Source organism: Heptranchias perlo, chromosome 7 (genome assembly GCF_035084215.1).
Source record: "Heptranchias perlo isolate sHepPer1 chromosome 7, sHepPer1.hap1, whole genome shotgun sequence".
Lineage (NCBI taxonomy): Eukaryota > Metazoa > Chordata > Chondrichthyes > Hexanchiformes > Hexanchidae > Heptranchias > Heptranchias perlo.
In genome coordinates this window covers 39358272-39377033 of record NC_090331.1, presented here as the reverse complement: position 1 = coordinate 39377033, position 18762 = coordinate 39358272, and the positions used below count along the sequence as shown (strand labels likewise).

General features: G+C 42.9%; 1 protein-coding gene across 3 annotated transcripts in view; it reads right to left on the bottom strand.

Moving 5' to 3' along the window:
- slc38a11 (solute carrier family 38 member 11) overlaps window positions 1–18762 on the bottom strand; it is an 87329-nt gene that overhangs the window by 40773 nt on the left and 27794 nt on the right. For all 3 annotated transcript variants that reach the window (XM_067986781.1, XM_067986783.1, XM_067986782.1), the window contains 2 exons: window positions 18617–18723; window positions 3871–3950 (listed from right to left, as the gene is read on the bottom strand). In XM_067986781.1, coding sequence (XP_067842882.1) covers window positions 3871–3950; window positions 18617–18723 — 187 coding nt within the window. The remainder of the gene's footprint in view (window positions 1–3870; window positions 3951–18616; window positions 18724–18762) is intronic.

Sequence of the window (18762 nt, the reverse complement as noted above, 5' to 3'; positions counted from 1 at the left end):
AAGTGCTCCTTATCCTGTACACATTCCCAGGGAATAATTGTTTTGGGTGGTCTTGAGCTCTCGCTGAAGCTTCTGTTTTGTTCTCTGTCTCCTGCAGTGATTACAGGAACATTACATATTGCAGCTATAATGTTCATTAGAATGTTTACTTATCCTGGAGATACAAGGGTAAATTCAATAATCCTCTATGCTCTCATGTAAGGAATCTTACAACACCAGGTTATAGTCCAACAGTTTTATTTGGTCTTATTTTCTATGCTCTCAGCAGGGATCCATGGTCGAAGAGAAAGTGGGTCACAGATAACGCTACAACACTGTAGTGATGATTCTCTGTCTTGCACTTCCTTCAAGTGCTGCTCACCACTGAGAGCTTGATATTTATGGATTTAAATTTATGAAATAATGGGAACTAGTGGAGAATTTATTGCATCCAAAATAGCCCTTAATTAGCACTATTAAGCAGTGAGCATTAATATTGTGCTAATAAATTATTTTTTCACAGTGGAAAAACCTCAAATAGCACGTAAAAGCTGCCAGCTGACACTGCTAGCACTTTCCCACCAAGTTTTCCACCCCTTTATATGGCAATCTTTATAGGCGCAAACGGCGGAAAACATATCCATAGTTACACTAATTATCAGTTTGCATTACTACTGCATGTGCTGTTTGATAGACCCGCAACTTGGCAGAATAATTTTGTATACTTATTCCTGAGAACCTTTACTCTTTAAAGTGGCACTGTCTTCATGAAAAAGCATGTGGAAAACCTTTTCTTTAATGAACTACACAATGATTTAAGTCATGATGAGAGTTCTTTTGGCTCTTTGCTCTTGCCAACTAAAAAATGCTTTCCAAACATCACCAATGTAAACATAGCTTACTTTTACTCATCAAGAGTGGGCTAGACTTTTCTGATAATGAAATAGAGCTCTTGCAATCTAAAATAGCGTTTGCAGTGATTGATAATTGCTAAATTTGCTGTAATGACGAATGGAAGAAAATGGAATTGGGAGGCAGCAGATTTTCTATCAGTAGTAAACTTGTTACTTTTTATTGAAACATAACTCAGTGCTACTTGTCAAATCAGAGAAAAAAGCAAGAAAACATTTTAAGTGCTATTTCTGCTATATTTAGAATTTGATATCATTTAAATATCAACATTTTTTTTCAACCCATTGTAACTTTATTTCCAAGTAGCAACAATTTTTTCCCCCCTGGTAAAATAGTAGTCATTTCAGAACTGTCATTGAATTTCATCAGAATATGGAACTAGAGAAGAATTTGAATCTGTTTGATTTTAGTTTCTCAAATAATATGGTTATAATTTTTTTAAACAACCTTTTTATATTTTTAGTAGAACAGTTTTCCCTTTAATTTCTTACAGTAATGTGAAAACTTGATGCTAGAGACAATCCTGTCTCCATATGTTCTCTCTGTCCTCCTCCCTTCCTCCTACCCCCACCCCAGCAGGAGGCTATAATTACAGCACAGACAATTTCCATTATGAAAAGTGTACACAGGAGTTTGTAATGGAAATATTAAAGCAAAGACACAGTGTATGAGTTTAAAATAGGGACTGAATTATGCCTGTGTGCCCTGGTCCAATAATCCTCCATACGCTAACCCCACACTGACTACACTTGTTCTTAACTCTCCGTGTGCAATACTACAGGAGATAGACAGAAAGGCACACACACACACAAATATGTATGTTACTTGTACTATCACAGATGATTTTGAATTTTCTTTGAATAAATGGAGACAACAAAACACTCAAATGACCATAGAAGGCAGGATATAGATTTACAGGCCAGGAAATTTTTTTCAACATTAGTAACCGATATTTGCTCATATATTAAGTACAACAAGGAAGTTGGACAAACAATTTAATATGTTTTCAGGACAAAACTTTGGAAGTTGAAAGCTTTTGGTTTAGGTGTACCAAATCTTCTTGTACCTATTTATGCAAATAATATCACATGAAAGTAACAGCCCTGTTCACATGACATCTGGAAGTTCTGAGTTGTTTTGCGTTTCCATCTGTTTTGAACTAAAATGTACTGAGTAAATAGATTTACTCTTCTCCTTGAATGTCAGTTTTAAATAGAATCAAAGTAAATTGATTAAATATCAGGCTGGCAAATCCTCACTTCGTTAAAGCCATGACTCATCAAAACTAATGATGCCAGTCATGTTTTAGGATTTTTGACTGATTTGGTAACAAAGATTTTTGGTGTAATTTATGTTAAAATTTTACTATTACAGCTTGGCTCAATTTGTAGCACTCTCATCTCAGAATTAGAAGACTGTGGATTCAAGCCCCACTCCATGATCTGAACACATTATCTAGGCTAACACTCCACTACAGTACTGAGGGAGTGCTGCATTGATGGAGATGACATCTTTTCAATGAGACACTAAAGTGAGGCCATAACTGCCTGTTCGAAAAGAGCAGGAGAGTTCTCCCAGTGTCCTGATCAACATTTGTCCTTTAACCCCAACACCACAAAAACAGATTAACTGGTGATTCACCTTATTGCTGTTTGTGGGGCCTTGCTGTGCATAAATTAGCTGCCACATTTACATACATGACAACAGTGACTGCACATCAAAAGTAACTTATTGTCTGTGAAGTATCTTGTGACATCTTGAGAATGTGAAAGGCACTGTATAAATTCATACTCTGAAGTTAAATTTAAATCACAAGCGAATAAATCCACAGAGCAACCTAGTGCAAGGAGATGTAAATTAGATCTTGACAAACCAGTTGGTCAAGTGGTGCCTCCCACCTAGCACTTCAAACTAACAACAGAAATTCATTGACATCCCTCAGGCATCCACACCTGTTACATTAAGATGGCCAATTAATTTAAGGACACCAGGGAGTAATTGCAGAGGACCACCGCTGAGGATGGTGGTAACCGATTTATTGACAGCACAACTAGCCATTTCATAACTATGGATAGCTAGGAAATTTCAAGGTTAAGAAATTGGCTCCCTGTCCAGCTAAGAAAAAAAGGAACAAAGAACACGCAGTCACACCATCTAGGTGAGTATGGAAGATTTGATAAAGGAGAGAGGCTTGATGAGTGACAGTGCTCTCCTTAATGTAGTGCTAATCAGGTTCAGGATAATTACTGGTCAGAAAAGTTACACTTAGTCCACTAATAGGGACAATGTGATGTGGAGATGCCGGTGATGGACTGGGGTGGACAAATGTAACAAATCTTACAACACCAGGTTACAGTCCAACTGTTGGACTATAACCTGGTGTTGTAAGATTCCTTACATAGGGACAATGTGATTTGTTTTGTTATCTGCAATGTTACAAAGGTCATTATGAAATATGTTATAATTCACTGTGAATCACTACTTTGTTTTGCTTTTTCCTTTACCGTTTGTAAATTAATCCACCTGTTGATTTAAATTTGGCTTTGTCTCATCAGAGTGTTAAGTAGTCTGCCTTTTTGACACATTGTGCATTGGAGATTACAGTATTCAGTTCAAATAACAAAGAGTTTTAATTTTTTTTGTTACAGTCCCTGTTTCCCTGTAGGAATAGTATTGGTCAGTAAAATGGCAAACTCCCGATCATAAGAGGCATGGCATCCACTGACAGGAGAGACTGGTGATGCTAAACCTGAGAATGTCGAGTGCAAACTCAAAATCTGTATCAGTCCCATATAAACAGTAATGTCATCAGATTCAGATCAGTATGATGTGGAATTCTGTCTCTAGTGGATAAGAACCATCAACAATATCACAACTGAATTCAATCACATTTAAGCCCTGAATAACTACTTTTCCATTGCAATATTATAGCTTTTATTTAAGACTGATGTTGCTCTATGTTAAAGTGAGAACACTTACATGTGTGGTCCAAGTGTTGCAGCTTTCACTACAACTATTACCAAGATGGCAATAGTTAAAACAAGTGAGGAAAATGACACCTGGAAAAAAAGAAAATTACAAAGGAAGTGAGTTTCCATTTGTTCAAAATCTTATGCCAAACTATTACACTAATCTCCACAATACATCAGAACTTCAGCAACAGCAAATGGCTATTTAACTCAAAGCTCTAGTATTTCAAATCTCCATTGAGGGGTTAAAATGGGCCAGACTGTAGTGTGTGAGTGTGGTGTGAAGAGTGCCAGGAGTGACCAATTAAAAATAACTCAACAAGAATCTCTGCTAAAAGAAACGGCAATTGTAAACAATTTTACAACACCAAGTTATAGTCCAACAATTTTATTTTTAATCCCACAAGCTTTCGGAGGCTTCCTCCTTCCTCAGGTGAACGGTGTGGAAGGAGGAAGGAGGAAGCCTCCGAAAGCTTGTGGGATTAAAAATAAAATTGTTGGACTAAAACTTGGTGTTGTAAAATTGTTTACAATTGTCAACCCCAGTCCATCACCGGCATCTCCACATCAAAGAAACGGCAGTACTGGAGAAGTGGCAAAGATGGCAGAGTGTTTGGCAGAGACGAAGATGCAATAAGACAGGTAGAATATTTGGCCCACCTTTTTTGCATTTTGCTGTAGATTAGCTAACGCTCCAAGATTCTGTGCCTTATTTTTTTTTCACATCTGCTGAACTTTCTGGAGATTGATTAACTTGAGTACATCATGGATTTTTCAGTGACTTAATCACAAAATGAGGCGAATTTCGGACCCATGACTTGTCCAAAAGAAAGAACTTGCATATTTATATTGTCTTTCTTGGCCTCAGGCTGTTCCAAATTGTTTTACAGCCAATGAAATACTTTTTGAAGTGTAGTTATAACGTAGAGAAATGCAGCAGCTAATTTATGCACAGCAAGGTTCCACAAACAGCAATGAGTTAAATTAGCAGATAATCTGTTTCTGTGATATTGGTTGAGGGATGATATTGGCCAGGATACCGGGAGATCGCAGGTGTGACTCCACCATAAGCATACAATCATGTTAATGCATTTGTGTAAAATTCCTATTTTAAGGGAGGTCTTAACTCATTTAAAAATATAGGTGATTCCATCCTGGATGTCTTTATTACGGCTAAGTAAACCATGACTGAAAATAAATAGGACAATCACAAACTTCATGAAGCCTTCAGTTATACGGTATTTTCCTGAGATTATTGCTAAATTGGTTTCACTTGAAAACCGTTGGACGCCTTGAATTAAGTGCAATATTTAACTGAGATTTGAGACATGAGAAATGTAGAAGTTGCAAGTGCATGCAGTGTTAAACCAGAGATAAACAACTAATAGGTGATTTCTTGAATCTAATAATGTTACATTGCATTTGTGTCACTCTGCAGACTCTGAAAATAAAAAGGAAAATGAATTAAGATGCTGAAAATCAAAAACAAAAACAGAAAAAGCTGGTAACACACAGCAGGTCAATCGGCTTCTTTGGAGAGAAGAAAGTCGATCCTGGGCAACCTATGGCTCACCATTTAACTCCCTCTCTCAAAGCTGTGGCAGGGGGTTGGGAACCTGAGCAGGGAGACAGAGGAAAGCGTGTCAGGAAGGGACAGAAGGTATGGAGTAAAAGGTAAAGTGTTAAAAAAGGAAAAAGCAGGAACTAAGTGTCACAAAACATATTTGAAAGTTCTTAATCTGAATGCACGTAGCATTCGTAACAAAATGGACGAGTTAACAGCACAAATAACTACGTATGGGTATGATCTTGTGGCCATTACAGAAACATGGCTGCAGGGTGGCAACGACTGGGAATTAAATATGCCAGGGTATTTAACAATCAGGAAGGACAGGCAGGAAGGAAGGGGAGGTGGGGTGGCTATGTTAATAAAGGAAGGAATCACTGTAATACAGAGAAATGATATTAGGACAAAGAATCAGGATAATGAAACAGTTTGGGTAGAGATAAGGAATAATAAGGGGAAAAAACCACTCGTGGGCGTAGTATATAGGCCTCCTAATAGTTGCAACTCTGCTGGAAGAAGTATTAATCAGGAAATAGTCGGGGCATGTAATAAGGGAACAGCTATAATTATGGGGGTTTTAACTATCATATTAGTTATGATACCAGGGGTACGGTAGCATAGTGGTTACGTTACTGGGCTAGTAATCCAGAGGTCTGGACGAAATCCAGAGTCATGAGTTCAAATCCCGCCACGGCAGCTGGTGAATTTAAATTCAATTAATTAATTAAATTCAATTAATTAAAAAATAAAATCTGGAATTAAAATACTAGTATCAGTAATGATGGCCATGAAACTACCGGATTGTCGTAAAAACCCATCTGGTTCACTAATGTCCTTTAGGGAAGGAAGCCTGCCGTCCTTACCTGGTCTGGCCTACATGTGACTCCAGACCCACAGCAATGTGGTTGATTCTTAATTGCCCTCTGAAATGGCCTAGCAAGCCACTCAGTTGTAAAATCTCGCTACGAAAAGTCATAATAAGAATAAAATCGGACGGACCACCCGGCATCGGACCACTAGGCACCGGACACGACAACGGCAAAACACCAAGCCCAGTCGACCCTGCAAGGTCCTCCTCACTAACATCTGGGGACTTGTGCCAAAATTGGGAGAGCTGTCCCACAGACTAGTCAAGCAACAGCCTGACACAGCCATACTCACAGAATCATATCTTTCAGCCAACGTCCCAGACTCTTCCATCACCATCCCTGGGTATGTCCTGTCCCACCGGCAGACCCACCAGAGGTGGCAGTACAGTGATATACAGTCAGGAGGGAGTGGCCCTGGGAGTCCTCAACATTGACTCTGGACCCCATGAAATCTCATGGCATCAGGTCAAACATGGGCAAGGAAACCTCCTGCTGATTACCACCTACCGTCCTCCCTCAGCTGATGAATCAGTCCTCCTCCATGTTGAGCACCACTTGGAGGAAGCACTGAGGGTAGCAAGGGCACAAAATGTACTCTGGGTGGGGGACTTCAATGTCCATCACCAAGAGTGGCTCGGTAGCACCAATACTGACCGAGCTGGCCGAGTCCTGAAGGACATAGCTGCTAGACTGGGCCTGCGGCAGGTGGTGAGCGAACCAACACGAGGGAAAAACTTACTTGACCTCGTCCTCACCAATCTACCTGTCGCAAATGCATCTGTCCATGACAGTATTGGTAGGAGTGACCACCGCACAGTCCTTGTGGAGATGAAATCCCGTCTTCGCACTGAGGACACCATCCAACGTGTTGTGTGGCACTACCACCGTGCTAAATGGGATAGATTCAGAACAGATCTAGCAGCTCAAAACTGGGCATCCATGAGGCGCTGTGGGCCATCAGCAGCAGCAGAATTGTATTCCAGCACAATCTGTAACCTCATGGCCCGGCATATTCCTCACTCTACCATTACCAACAAGCCAGGGGATCAAACCTGGTTCAATGAGGAGTGTAGAAGAGCATGCCAGGAGCAGCACCAGGCGTACCTAAAAATGAGGTGCCAACCTGGTGAAGCTACAACTCAGGACTACATGCATGCTAAACAGCGGAAGCAACATGCTATAGACAGAGCTAAGCGATTCCACAACCAACAGATCAGATCAAAGCTCTGCAGTCCTGCCACATCCAGTCGTGAATGGTGGTGGACAATTAAACAACTAACGGGAGGAGGAGGCTCTGCAAACATCCCCATTCTCAATGATGGCGGAGTCCAGCACGTGAGTGCAAAAGACAAGGCTGAAGCGTTTGCAACCATCTTCAGCCAGAAGTGCCGAGTGGATAATCCATCTCAGCCTCCTCCCGATATCCCCACCATCACGGAAGCCAGTCTTCGGCCAATTCGATTCACTCCACGTGATATCAAGAAACGGCTGAGTGCACTGGATACAGCAAAGGCTATGGGCCCCGACAACATCCCAGCTGTAGTGCTGAAGACTTGTGCTCCAGAACGAGCTGCGCCTCGAGCCAAGCTGTTCCAGTGTAGCTACAACACTGGCATCCACCCGACAATGTGGAAAATTGCCCAGGTGTGTCCTGTCCACAAAAAGCAGGACAAATCCAATCCGGCCAATTACCGCCCCATCAGTCTACTCTCAATCATCAGCAAAGTGATGGAAGGTGTCGTCGACAGTGCTATCAAGCGGCACTTACTCACCAATAACCTGCTCACCGATGCTCAGTTTGGGTTCCGCCAGGACCACTCGGCTCCAGACCTCATTACAGCCTTGGTCCAAACATGGACAAAAGAGCTGAATTCCAGAGGTGAGGTGAGAGTGACTGCCATTGACATCAAGGCAGCATTTGACCGAGTGTGGCACCAAGGAGCCCTAGTAAAATTGAAGTCAATGGGAATCAGGGGGAAAACTCTCCAGTGGCTGGAGTCATACCTAGCACAAAGGAAGATGGTAGTGGTTGTTGGAGGCCAATCATCTCAGCCCCAGGACATTGCTGCAGGAGTTCCTCAGGGCAGTGTCCTAGGCCCAACCATCTTCAGCTGCTTCATCAATGACCTTCCCTCCATCATAAGGTAAGAAATGGGGATGTTCGCTGATGACTGCACAGTGTTCAGTTCCATTCGCAACCCCTCAGATAATGAAGCAGTCCGAGCCTGCATGCAGCAAGACCTGGACAACATCCAGGCTTGGGCACATAAGTGGCAAGTAACATTCGCGCCAGATAAGTGCCAGTCAATGACCATCTCCAACAAGAGAGAGTCTAACCACGTCCCCTTGACATTCAACGGCATTACCATCGCCGAATCCCCCACCATCAACATCCTGGGGGTCACCATTGACCAGAAACTTAACTGGACCAGCCATATAAATACTGTGGCTACGAGAGCAGGTCAGAGGCTGGGTATTCTGCGGCGAGTGACTCACCTCCTGACTCCCCCAAGCCTTTCCACCATCTACAAGGCACAAGTCAGGAGTGTGATGGAATACTCTCCACTTGCCTGGATGAGTGCAGCTCCAACAATACTCAAGAAGCTCGACACCATCCAAGATAAAGCAGCCCGCTTGATTGGCACCCCATCCACCACCCTAAACATTCACTCCCTTCACCACCGGCGCACTGTGGCTGCAGTGTGCACCATCCACAGGATGCACTGCAGCAACTCGCCAAGGCTTCTTCGATAGCACCTCCCAAACCCGCGACCTCTACCACCTAGAAGGACAAGGGCAGCAGGCGCATGGGAACAACACCACCTGCACTTTCCCCTCCAAGTCACACACCATCCCGACTTGGAAATATATCGCCGTTCCTTCATTGTCGCTGGGTCAAAATCCTGGAACTCCCTTCCTAACAGCACAGTGGGAGAACCGTCACCACACGGACTGCAGCGGTTCAAGAAGGCGGCTCACCACCACCTTCTCGAGGGCAATTAGGGATGGGCAATAAATGCCAGCCTTGCCAGCGACGCCCACATCCCGTGAACGAATAAAAAAATAAAAAAATAAAAAAAATATTAACTGGACAAATCAAATTGGGCAGGGCAGCCTTGAGGAAGAGTTTATCGAGTTCCTTTCGGGATGGATTTCTTGAGGAGTATGTAACTGATCCTAAAAGGGGGCAGGCAACCTTGGACCTGGTCCTGTGTAATGAGCCAGGATTAATTAATAATGTCCCAGTTAAGGATCCCCTTGGAATGAGTGACCATAACATGGTTACATTCCATATCCAATTAGAGGGCGAGAAGGTTGGTTCTCAAACAAACGTACTGAGCTTGAATAAAGGAGACTATGATAGTATGAGAGCGGAATTGATTAAAGTGGACTTGGAAAATAGATTAAAGGGTAAGACGGTACATGAACAGTGGTGTTCATTTAAGGAGTTATTTTACAACTTTCAAAAAAAATATATTGCACTGAGGAAAAAAGGGTGTAAAAGAAATGACAGCCATCCGTGGCTAAGTAAAGAAATTAAGGATAGTATCCGACTAAAAACAAGGACATATAAGGACGCCAAACTTAGTGGGAGGATAGAAGATTGGGAAGTCTTCAAAAGACAGCAAAAAGTAACTAAAGGATTGATTAAGAAAGGGAAGATAGATTATGAAAATAAATTAGCAAAAAATATAAAAAGAGATAGCAAGAGTTTCTACTGTTATATAAAAAGAAAAAGGGTGGCTAAGGCAAACGTAGGTCCCTTAGAGGATGAGACCGGAAAATTAATGGTGGGAAACATGGAGATGGCAAAAATGCTGAACAAATATTTTGTTTCAGTCTTTACGGTAGAGGACATTAAGAATATCCCAACACTGGACAAACAGGGGGCTCTGGGGGGGGGGGGGAGGAGCTAAATACAATTAAAATCACTAAGGAATTGGTACTCAGTAAATTAATGGGACTCAAGGTGGATAAATCCCCTGGACCTGATGGCTTACATCCGAGGGTCTTGAGGGAAGTGGCAGTAGGGATTGTGGATGCTTCGGTAATAATTTTCCAAAATTCTCTGGACTCGGCAAAGGTCCCGGCAGATTGGAAAACTGCTAATGTAACACCCTTATTTAAAAAGGGTAGTTGGCAGAAGGCTGGAAATTGTAGACCAGTTAGCCTAACATCTGTGGTGGGTAAAATTTTGGAGTCTATTATTAAGGAGACAGTAGCGGAACATTTGGATAAACATAATTTAATAGGACAAAGTCAGCATGGCTTTACGAAGGGGAAGTCATGTCTGACAAATTTGCTTGAGTTCTTTGAGGACATAACGTACAGGGTGGATAACGGGGAACCAGTGGACGTAGTGTATTTAGACTTCCAGAAGGCATTCGACAAGGTGCCACATAATAGATTATTGCTCAATATAAAGAATCACTGGATTGGGGGTAATATTCTGGCATGGGTGGAGGATTGGTTATCTAACAGGAAGCAGAGAGTTGGGATAAATGGTTCATTCTCGGACTGGCAACCAGTAGCCAGTGGTGTTCCGCAGGGGTCGGTGCTGGGTCCCCAACTCTTTACAATCTATATTAACGATTTGGAGGAGGGGACCGAGTGTAACATATCAAAGTTTGCAGATGATACAAAGATGGGAGGGAAAGTAGAGAGTGAGGAGGACATAAAAAACCTACAAGGGGATATAGATAGGCTGGGTGAGTGGGCGGAGATTTGGCAGATGCAATACAATATTGGAAAATGTGAGGTTATGCACTTTGGCAGGAAAAATCAGAGAGCAAGTTATTATCTTAATGGCGAGAAACTGGAAAGTACTGCAGTACAAAGGGATCTGGGGGTCCTGGTGCAAGAAAATCAAAAAGTTAGTATGCAGGTGCAGCAAGTGATGTTGGCTTTTATTGCTAGGGGGATAGAATATAAAAACAGGGAGGTATTGCTGCAGTTATATAAGGTATTGGTGAGACCGCACCTGGAATACTGCATACAGTTTTGGTGTCCATACTTAAGAAAAGACATACTTGCTCTCGAGGCAGTACAAAGAAGGTTCACTCGGTTAATCCTGGGGATGAGGGGGAGGACATATGAGGAGAGGATGAGTAGATTGGGACTCTACTCATTGGAGTTCAGAAGAATGAGAGGCGATCTTATTGAAACATATAAGATTGTGAAGGGGCTTGATCGGGTGGATGTGGTAAGGATGTTCCCAAGGATGGGTGAAACTAGAACTAGGGGGCATAATCTTAGAATAAGGGGCTGCTCTTTCAAAACTGAGATGAGGAGAAACTTCTTCACTCAGAGGGTAGTAAGTCTGTGGAATTTGCTGCCCCAGGAAGCTGTGGAAGCTACATCATTAAATAAATCTAAAACAGAAATAGACAGTTTCCTGGAAGTAAAGGGAATTAGGGGTTACGGGGAGCAGGCAGGAAATTGGACATGAATTTAGATTTGAGGTTAGGATCAGATCAGCCATGATCTTATTGAATGGCGGAACAGGCTTGAGGGGCCGATTGGCCTACTCCTGCTCCTATTTCTTATGTTCTTATGTTCTTATTCCAACTCTGATCTCTCTGTCCTCGGTCTTTTAAACTGTTCTAATGAAGCTTCAGGAACAATGGGGCCAATTTTGATGCGATCTCTTTCGTCAGGTGGGAGGCAGGTGAAGTGAGCCCATCACCCGCCTGATGAAAGAAGTCGGAGGCCCAAACCATTTTGATGGTCAGGCCTCATTACCATTTGGCAACGAACTGCCGACACATTCAGAGCAGCTTGCCGATTGGGGTGGTTGGAGGAAATCTGGCTGCTCCTCCATAGATCCGAGCTAGTCAGGCCCACTGGTGGGTGGAACAACAGCGGGATCAGGGCAATAAGTTTTGAGCCCGCTACCACCCCGTTCCCGCCTGAAAGTGGGGATTAATATCACACATCTTTCTCCGAGGCACCCTGCAGCCCTCTCGTCTTAAACTGATCATTAACTTGCGACTTTAGGTACGTCCTCTATTTCCTTTACAATAATGTGGAGATGCCGGTGATGGACTGGGGTGGACAAATGTAAGGAATCTTACAACACCAGGTTGTAGTCCAACTATAACCTGGTGTCGTAAGATTCCTTACATTCCTTTACAATAGGAGTTGCTGATGATGTGGGGTTCGGTCTGTTGAATGTATGGGGAAGGGAACAGGTTAGCATTTTGAGTGGGAAGAGACCTTTCAAAAGCACAGTGCTGGTATGGGGAGGGTGGTGGGAGTGGGGGGCAGGAGTTGCTGCTTCCTCTAAGTTGACCTGTTCTTTCTCTTTTTGGACTTGGTAGACCCACTGTACTTTGCCAGCATCTTCTATTTTTATCTCAAAACTGAACCCCGGATTTCCATCTCTCCCATTTTCCTTTGGTCACCCACCTCCTTTGCTATTCACACATCTTTTGTTTCTTTAATGTTGTTTATTCTTATTGCTTATGTCTTGCACTTGACTGAGATGATCTGTTAAATCATTCCACTGACACTTCCTCTATTTCCCCCCCCAGTGCTTTCTGATCCTAGGTATCTGCTTATTTTTAGTTCTGATGAAGGGTACAAACCCAAAGCGTGTAGTCTCTGTCTCACCACAATTAAATTGTATTTCTGCGCTAGAAGAAACTCTGACGTATGATTTAATCTGTGAGCACTTATGATTGACTATGCTGAAATCGTATAAGAATTACTGTGAGCTGGAAGGTGATTGAGCAGTTGTAACCGCTGTTCTCAAAAGATGTATAAAATAGAAGGTTATTTGCTGAAGCACAGAGCTGAAGCACAGATCGCATTGTGAATGGAGTGGATTGTGAACCGAGTGGGAACTTAAGAATTTGGTGAGAGTGGGAATTAGGTGAAGAGGGGGAAAGGACAGTGAACGGAGAGAAGGAGCTCTGAGAGAACCGAAATAAAAGGATAGGTTAATCGGGGCAAGTAAACAGTAAGTAAATTAATAATAATCAAGTATCTAAAGGGAGATTCGAAAAAAGGTTTCTGAATATAATGGACGGGCAGCTGAGGCCCATTGCCTGCAATTCTTGCGCCATGTGGGAGCTTCAGGACGCTTCACGTGTCCTGGAGGGCCACGTGTGCAGGAAATGCCTCCAGTTGCCCGAGCTCAAGCTGAGAGTTTCTGAGGGGCAGCTGGCGTCACTGCAGAGCATGAGGGAGACTGAAGGTTTCCTGGATCATATGTTCCAGGATAGCAAATGGGTGGCCATCTGAAAGGGTAGGAAGTGCAGGAATCTTTTGGGTGTGTACCACTCTCAAATCAGTATTCAGCATTGAATATCAGTGAGGGTGATGACACCTCCAAGGAATGGAGTCCTGAGCATGGCACCATGGGGCAAAGAACTGCACGGGGGGTACAGTGAAGTGTAAAAATGCAGTAGTCATAGGGGATTCGATAGTCAGGGGGACAGACAGGCGTATCTGTGACCGTCGATGTGAGTCCCGCATGGTGCCTGGTAAAGGACACCACGAAGATGGTGCAGAATATTCTGTGGGAGGCAGGGGAACAGCCAGAAGTCGTGGTCCATGAGGGTACCAACGACATAGGAAAGAAAAGGGATGAGGTCCTACGACGAGAGTTTCAGGAGCTAGGGAGAAAGTTAAAAAGCAGTCTGCAATCTGTACTCCTGTAGAACATGTACTCTTAACTGTTATGTCTCATCGCATATTTATCAACCGAGCTCTGCGCAGGAACTAAATGGATTGCTCCCAGTGCCACGAGCTAGTGAGTACAGAAATAGGAAGATAAGGCAGGTTAATGCGCAGCTACAGACATGGTGCAGGAGGGAGGGCTTCAGATTGTTGGGGCTTTGGGACCAGTTCTGGACGGACGGGTTGCACCTCAAACGAGCTGGGACCAATGTACTTGTGGAGAGGTTCTCTAGTGCTATGGGGGAGGGTTTAAACTAATTTGGCAGGGGTGTGGGCACCAGGATGTAGCATTAGAAAGGTGAAACAAGGTGCACAATGGTTTGGGAGAGAAAGATAGCACTGGAGTAAGAAATAGTACAGTTTTAGGTGGGATCAGACTAAGAGAGAATACGAGAAGGTCTAACATAGGGTTAGAATGCTTGTGTGTAAACGCACAAACCGTGGTAAATAAGGTTGGTGAACTGCAGGCGCATATAGCCACATTGGAATATAATGTAGTGGCAATAACAGAGACCTGGCTCAAAAAAGGGCAGGATTGGGTACTAAATATTCCTGGATACAAGGTGTTCAGGAAAGATAGGGAAGGAAAAAAAGGTGGGTGGCAGTATTGATTGAGGAGAATATTGCAGTGCTGGAGAGAGAGGATGTCCTTGAGGGATCAAGGACAAAATCTATTTGGTTGGAGTTAAGAAACAGTAGAGATGCCATTACATTACTAGGTGTATTCCAAAGGCCTCTAAATAGTGGGAAGGATATAGAGGAGCCAATTTGCAGGGAAATTACAGAGAGGTACGAGAACTATAGAGTAGTGACAATGAGGGACTTCAACTATCCGAATATAGTAATAATGTAAAGGGCAAAGAGGGGGGGGAATTTCTGAAGTATGTTCAGGAGAACTTTCTTGATCAGTATGTTTCCAGCCCAACGAGGAAGGAGGCATTGCTGAATCTGATTCTGGGGAATGAGGTGGGTCAAGTGAAGCACGTATCAGTGGGGGAACATTTAGGAAACAGTAATCATTGTATCATAAGGTTTAGATTAGTTATGGAAAAGGACAAGGAGCAAGCTAGAGTAAAAATACTTAATTAGAGGAGGGCCAATTTCAGTTGGTTGAGAACAGATCTGGCCGGGATAAACTGGAATCAAAGATTGGCAGGCAAAACTGTAATCGAACAGTGGGCGGCCTTTAAAGAGGAGATGGTTTGGGTGCAGTCTAGGTACATTCCTACAAGGGGGAAAAGTAGGGCAACCAAAGCCAGAGCACCCTGGATGACGAAAGAGATAGAGAGTAAAATGAAGGGGTGTATGACAGATGTCAGGTTGATAATACAAGCGAGAACCAGGCTGAATACAGCATGTGCAGAAAAGAAGTGAAAATGGATATAAGAGGGGCAAAGAGAGAGTATGGGAATAGATTGGTGGCCAACATAAAAGGGAATCCAAAAGTCTTCTTTTGGCATATAAATAGTAAATGGGTAGTAAGAGGAGGGTTGGGGCCGATTAGGGACCAAAAAGGAGGCAGAGGTACTAAATGAGTACTTTGCATCTATCTTTACCAAGGGAAAGGGGAGGCAGTTGAGGTACTGGATGGGCTAAATATTGATAAAGAGGAGGTATTAGAAAGGCTGGCTGTACTTAAAGTAGATAAGTTACTCGGTCCGGATGGGATGCATCCTAGATTGCTGAGTGAAGTAAGGGTGGAAATTACAGAGGTACTGGCCGTAATCATCCAATCCTCCTTAGGTACGGGAGTGGTGCCAGAGGATTGGAGAATTGAAAATGTTACACCCTTGTTCAAAAAAGGGTGTAAGGATAAAACTGGTAACTACAGGCCAATCAGTTTAACCTTGGTGGTGGGGAAGTTTTAGAAACGATAATCCAGGACAAAATTAATAGTCACTTGGACAAGTGTGGATTAATAAAAGAAAGCCAGCACGGATTTGTTAAAGGCAAATCGTGTTTAACTAACTTGATTGAGTTTTGTGATGAGGTAACACAGAGGGTTGATGAGGGCAATGTGGCTGATGTTGTGTATATGGACTTTCAAGAGGCGTTTGATAAAGTGACACATAATAGGCTTGTCAGCAAAATTGAAGCCCATGGAATAAAAGGGTCAGTGGCAGCACAGATACGAAATTGGCTAAGTGACAGGAAACAGAGAGTAGTGGTAAATGGTTGTTTTTTGGACTGGAGTGGTGTTCCCCAGGGGTTGGTACTAGGACCACTGCTTTTTTTGATATTTATTAATGACTTGGACTTGGGTGTACAGGGCACAAGTTCAAAATTTGCAGATGACACAAATCTTGGAAGTGTTGTAAACAGTGAGAAGGATAGTAATAGACTTCAAGAGGACATAGACAGGCTGGTGGAATGGGTGGACACATAGCAGATGAAATTTAATGCAGAGAAGTGCGAAGTGATACATTTTGGCAGGAAGAATGAGGAGAGGCAAAATAAACTAAATGGTACAATTCTAAAGGGGGTGCAGGAACAGAGACACCTGGGGGTATATGTGCACAAATCTTTGAAGGTGCCAGTATAGGTTGATAAAAAAGCATACGGGATCCTGGGCTTTATAAATAGAGGCATAGAGTACAGAAGCAAGGAAGTTATGATGATCCTTTATAAAACATTGGTTTGGCCACAACTGGAGTATTGTGTCCAATTCTGGGCACCGCACTTTAGAAAGGATGTGAAGGTCTTGGTCAGGGTGCAGAAAAGATTTACTGGAATGGTTCCAGGGATGAGGGACTTCAGTTATGTGGATAGACTGGAGAAGCCGGGGTTGTTCTCCTTAGAGCAGAGAAGGTTGAGAGGAGATTTGATAGAAGTGTTCAAAATCATTAAGGGTTTATATAAAGTATATAAAGAGAAACTGTTCCCATTGGCAGAAGGGTTGAGAACCAGAGGATACAGATTTGAGGTGATTGGCAAAAAAAACAAAGGCGACATGAGGAAAAGCTGCCTGAAAGAGTGGTGGAAGCAGATTCAATTGTGGCTTTCAAAATGGAACTGGATAAATAGTTGAAGGGAAAAAAAATTGCAGGGCTACGGGGAAAGAGCGGGGGAATGAGACTAACTGGATTGCTCTTACAAAGAGCCGGCATGGGCTCGATGGGCCGAACGGCCTCCTTCTGTGTCATAACGATTCTAGGATTCTACGAATTGAACTGTTCTTTGATGTAAATGGATTTCCTGGCTTTCATAGAATGGCTAATACATGTTGCAAAAAATTCACAGAAGTTTTACTTTTGAGAACCAATCTTAACATTTTCCAATCTATGCAACGTTAAAATAAAATTTCAGATTAATTCTTTCTTTAACCCCATGTTAATGATGCAAAGACTGCTATTACAGCTTTTTCAGGGCTGCGTGTTTTCATTCAATAATTTGATTCCATTTAACAACTTTGTTACCACTACACATTTATAAAAGGAGACTGAATTAAATTAAATGTAGGTTATTCAAGAGGAATACTGCATCAAAATATTGCTCCAGATGTTAGCTTTATAATGACAAATAAAGAGGCACTTATTTGATCATGGGAGACATCACAAGTGAGCCCAATTCTGTTCTCATTTATGCACTTTCAGCAGAGGTCCTGAATAGTGACAAGGGGGAGAAACTCTTGTGAATTTTGCCCCTCCAAACCCAGGGATTTTTAAGTAACTGTAGCGCTCCTATCAGCACTTCGACCAAGATGAATTTAGTCAGCACAGACCACATTCAAACCTGGTACCTTCCTTGTTTTTTGGCTTGGCTATTCACTATATATCTATTAAGCTATAGGGAAAGTACAAGAGATATTTTACTGGGGGTTTTCACAGATTCTTCTTTCTGTAATCACAGTTATCAAAATACCTGGAGTACTTTTTCATCTATCATACCTAAGGGCTGATTTTAACCCTGCCCACCTGGCGAAAACCGGGCGGGTGGACAGTTAAAATGGCTGCAGTGACTTACCCCCACTGATCTCGCTGCTTTCCCACAGGTTGTAATTTTAACCTGCTCCGGACACCCGCTGGAAGGCAGCAGGATCCTTCTATAAATATCCAGATTGGGCTCCGATGACATCATTGGGGTCTGACTGCAATTTAACCCGAGGCCTGTGTGGAGAAGCTATCATGGGTAACCCGCCGGGCCAACTTGACGGCAAGTGGATCCGGGGTCAGAATAGGCCTAGAAAGGCACGTTATTTTTAATTTTATTGTTTTTGTTTACTTGTGGGCCAGGAGGAGTAGCTGGGCCTCACAAGGAAACCTTGGACCTCCCCTATCCCGGGCTTCTCTCCCTCTCCCCTGACCATGCGGCCCTCCCGACCCCCCTCCTAACCATTTACCTGACTACCTGAGGCCATTTCTTTGTGTCCCCGGCAGTGGCCTCCTGTTGCCCAAAATCCCGCTCCCACCCAGTTAGCACTTCCCACCAGGTTCAGGCGGGAGATTTTCGGGTTAAGATCTCCCAGGCCTCACACTGTGGAGGGCAGGCGATTTCCCCTCAGCCGTTGGAGTTAAAATTAAGGCTGTAGAGTATCTTTCTGGTTAAGATACAAATTATAGCACTGAATAGATTATTTACATTAAAAAATCAGTGAACTTTAACACTCAACAGTTAATAAAAATGAAAATAATAGTCACCTTTCCTAAGTTAGCAATGTTGCGATACAGGGATAATGGAAGTGTAAGCAGAATAGTTGTTATCATAATCACAAAATGCCTCTCTGCTAATATGCTTTCAGGACCAACTGGAAAAAAAAAACAGATGATACAGCAAATGTTAGAAT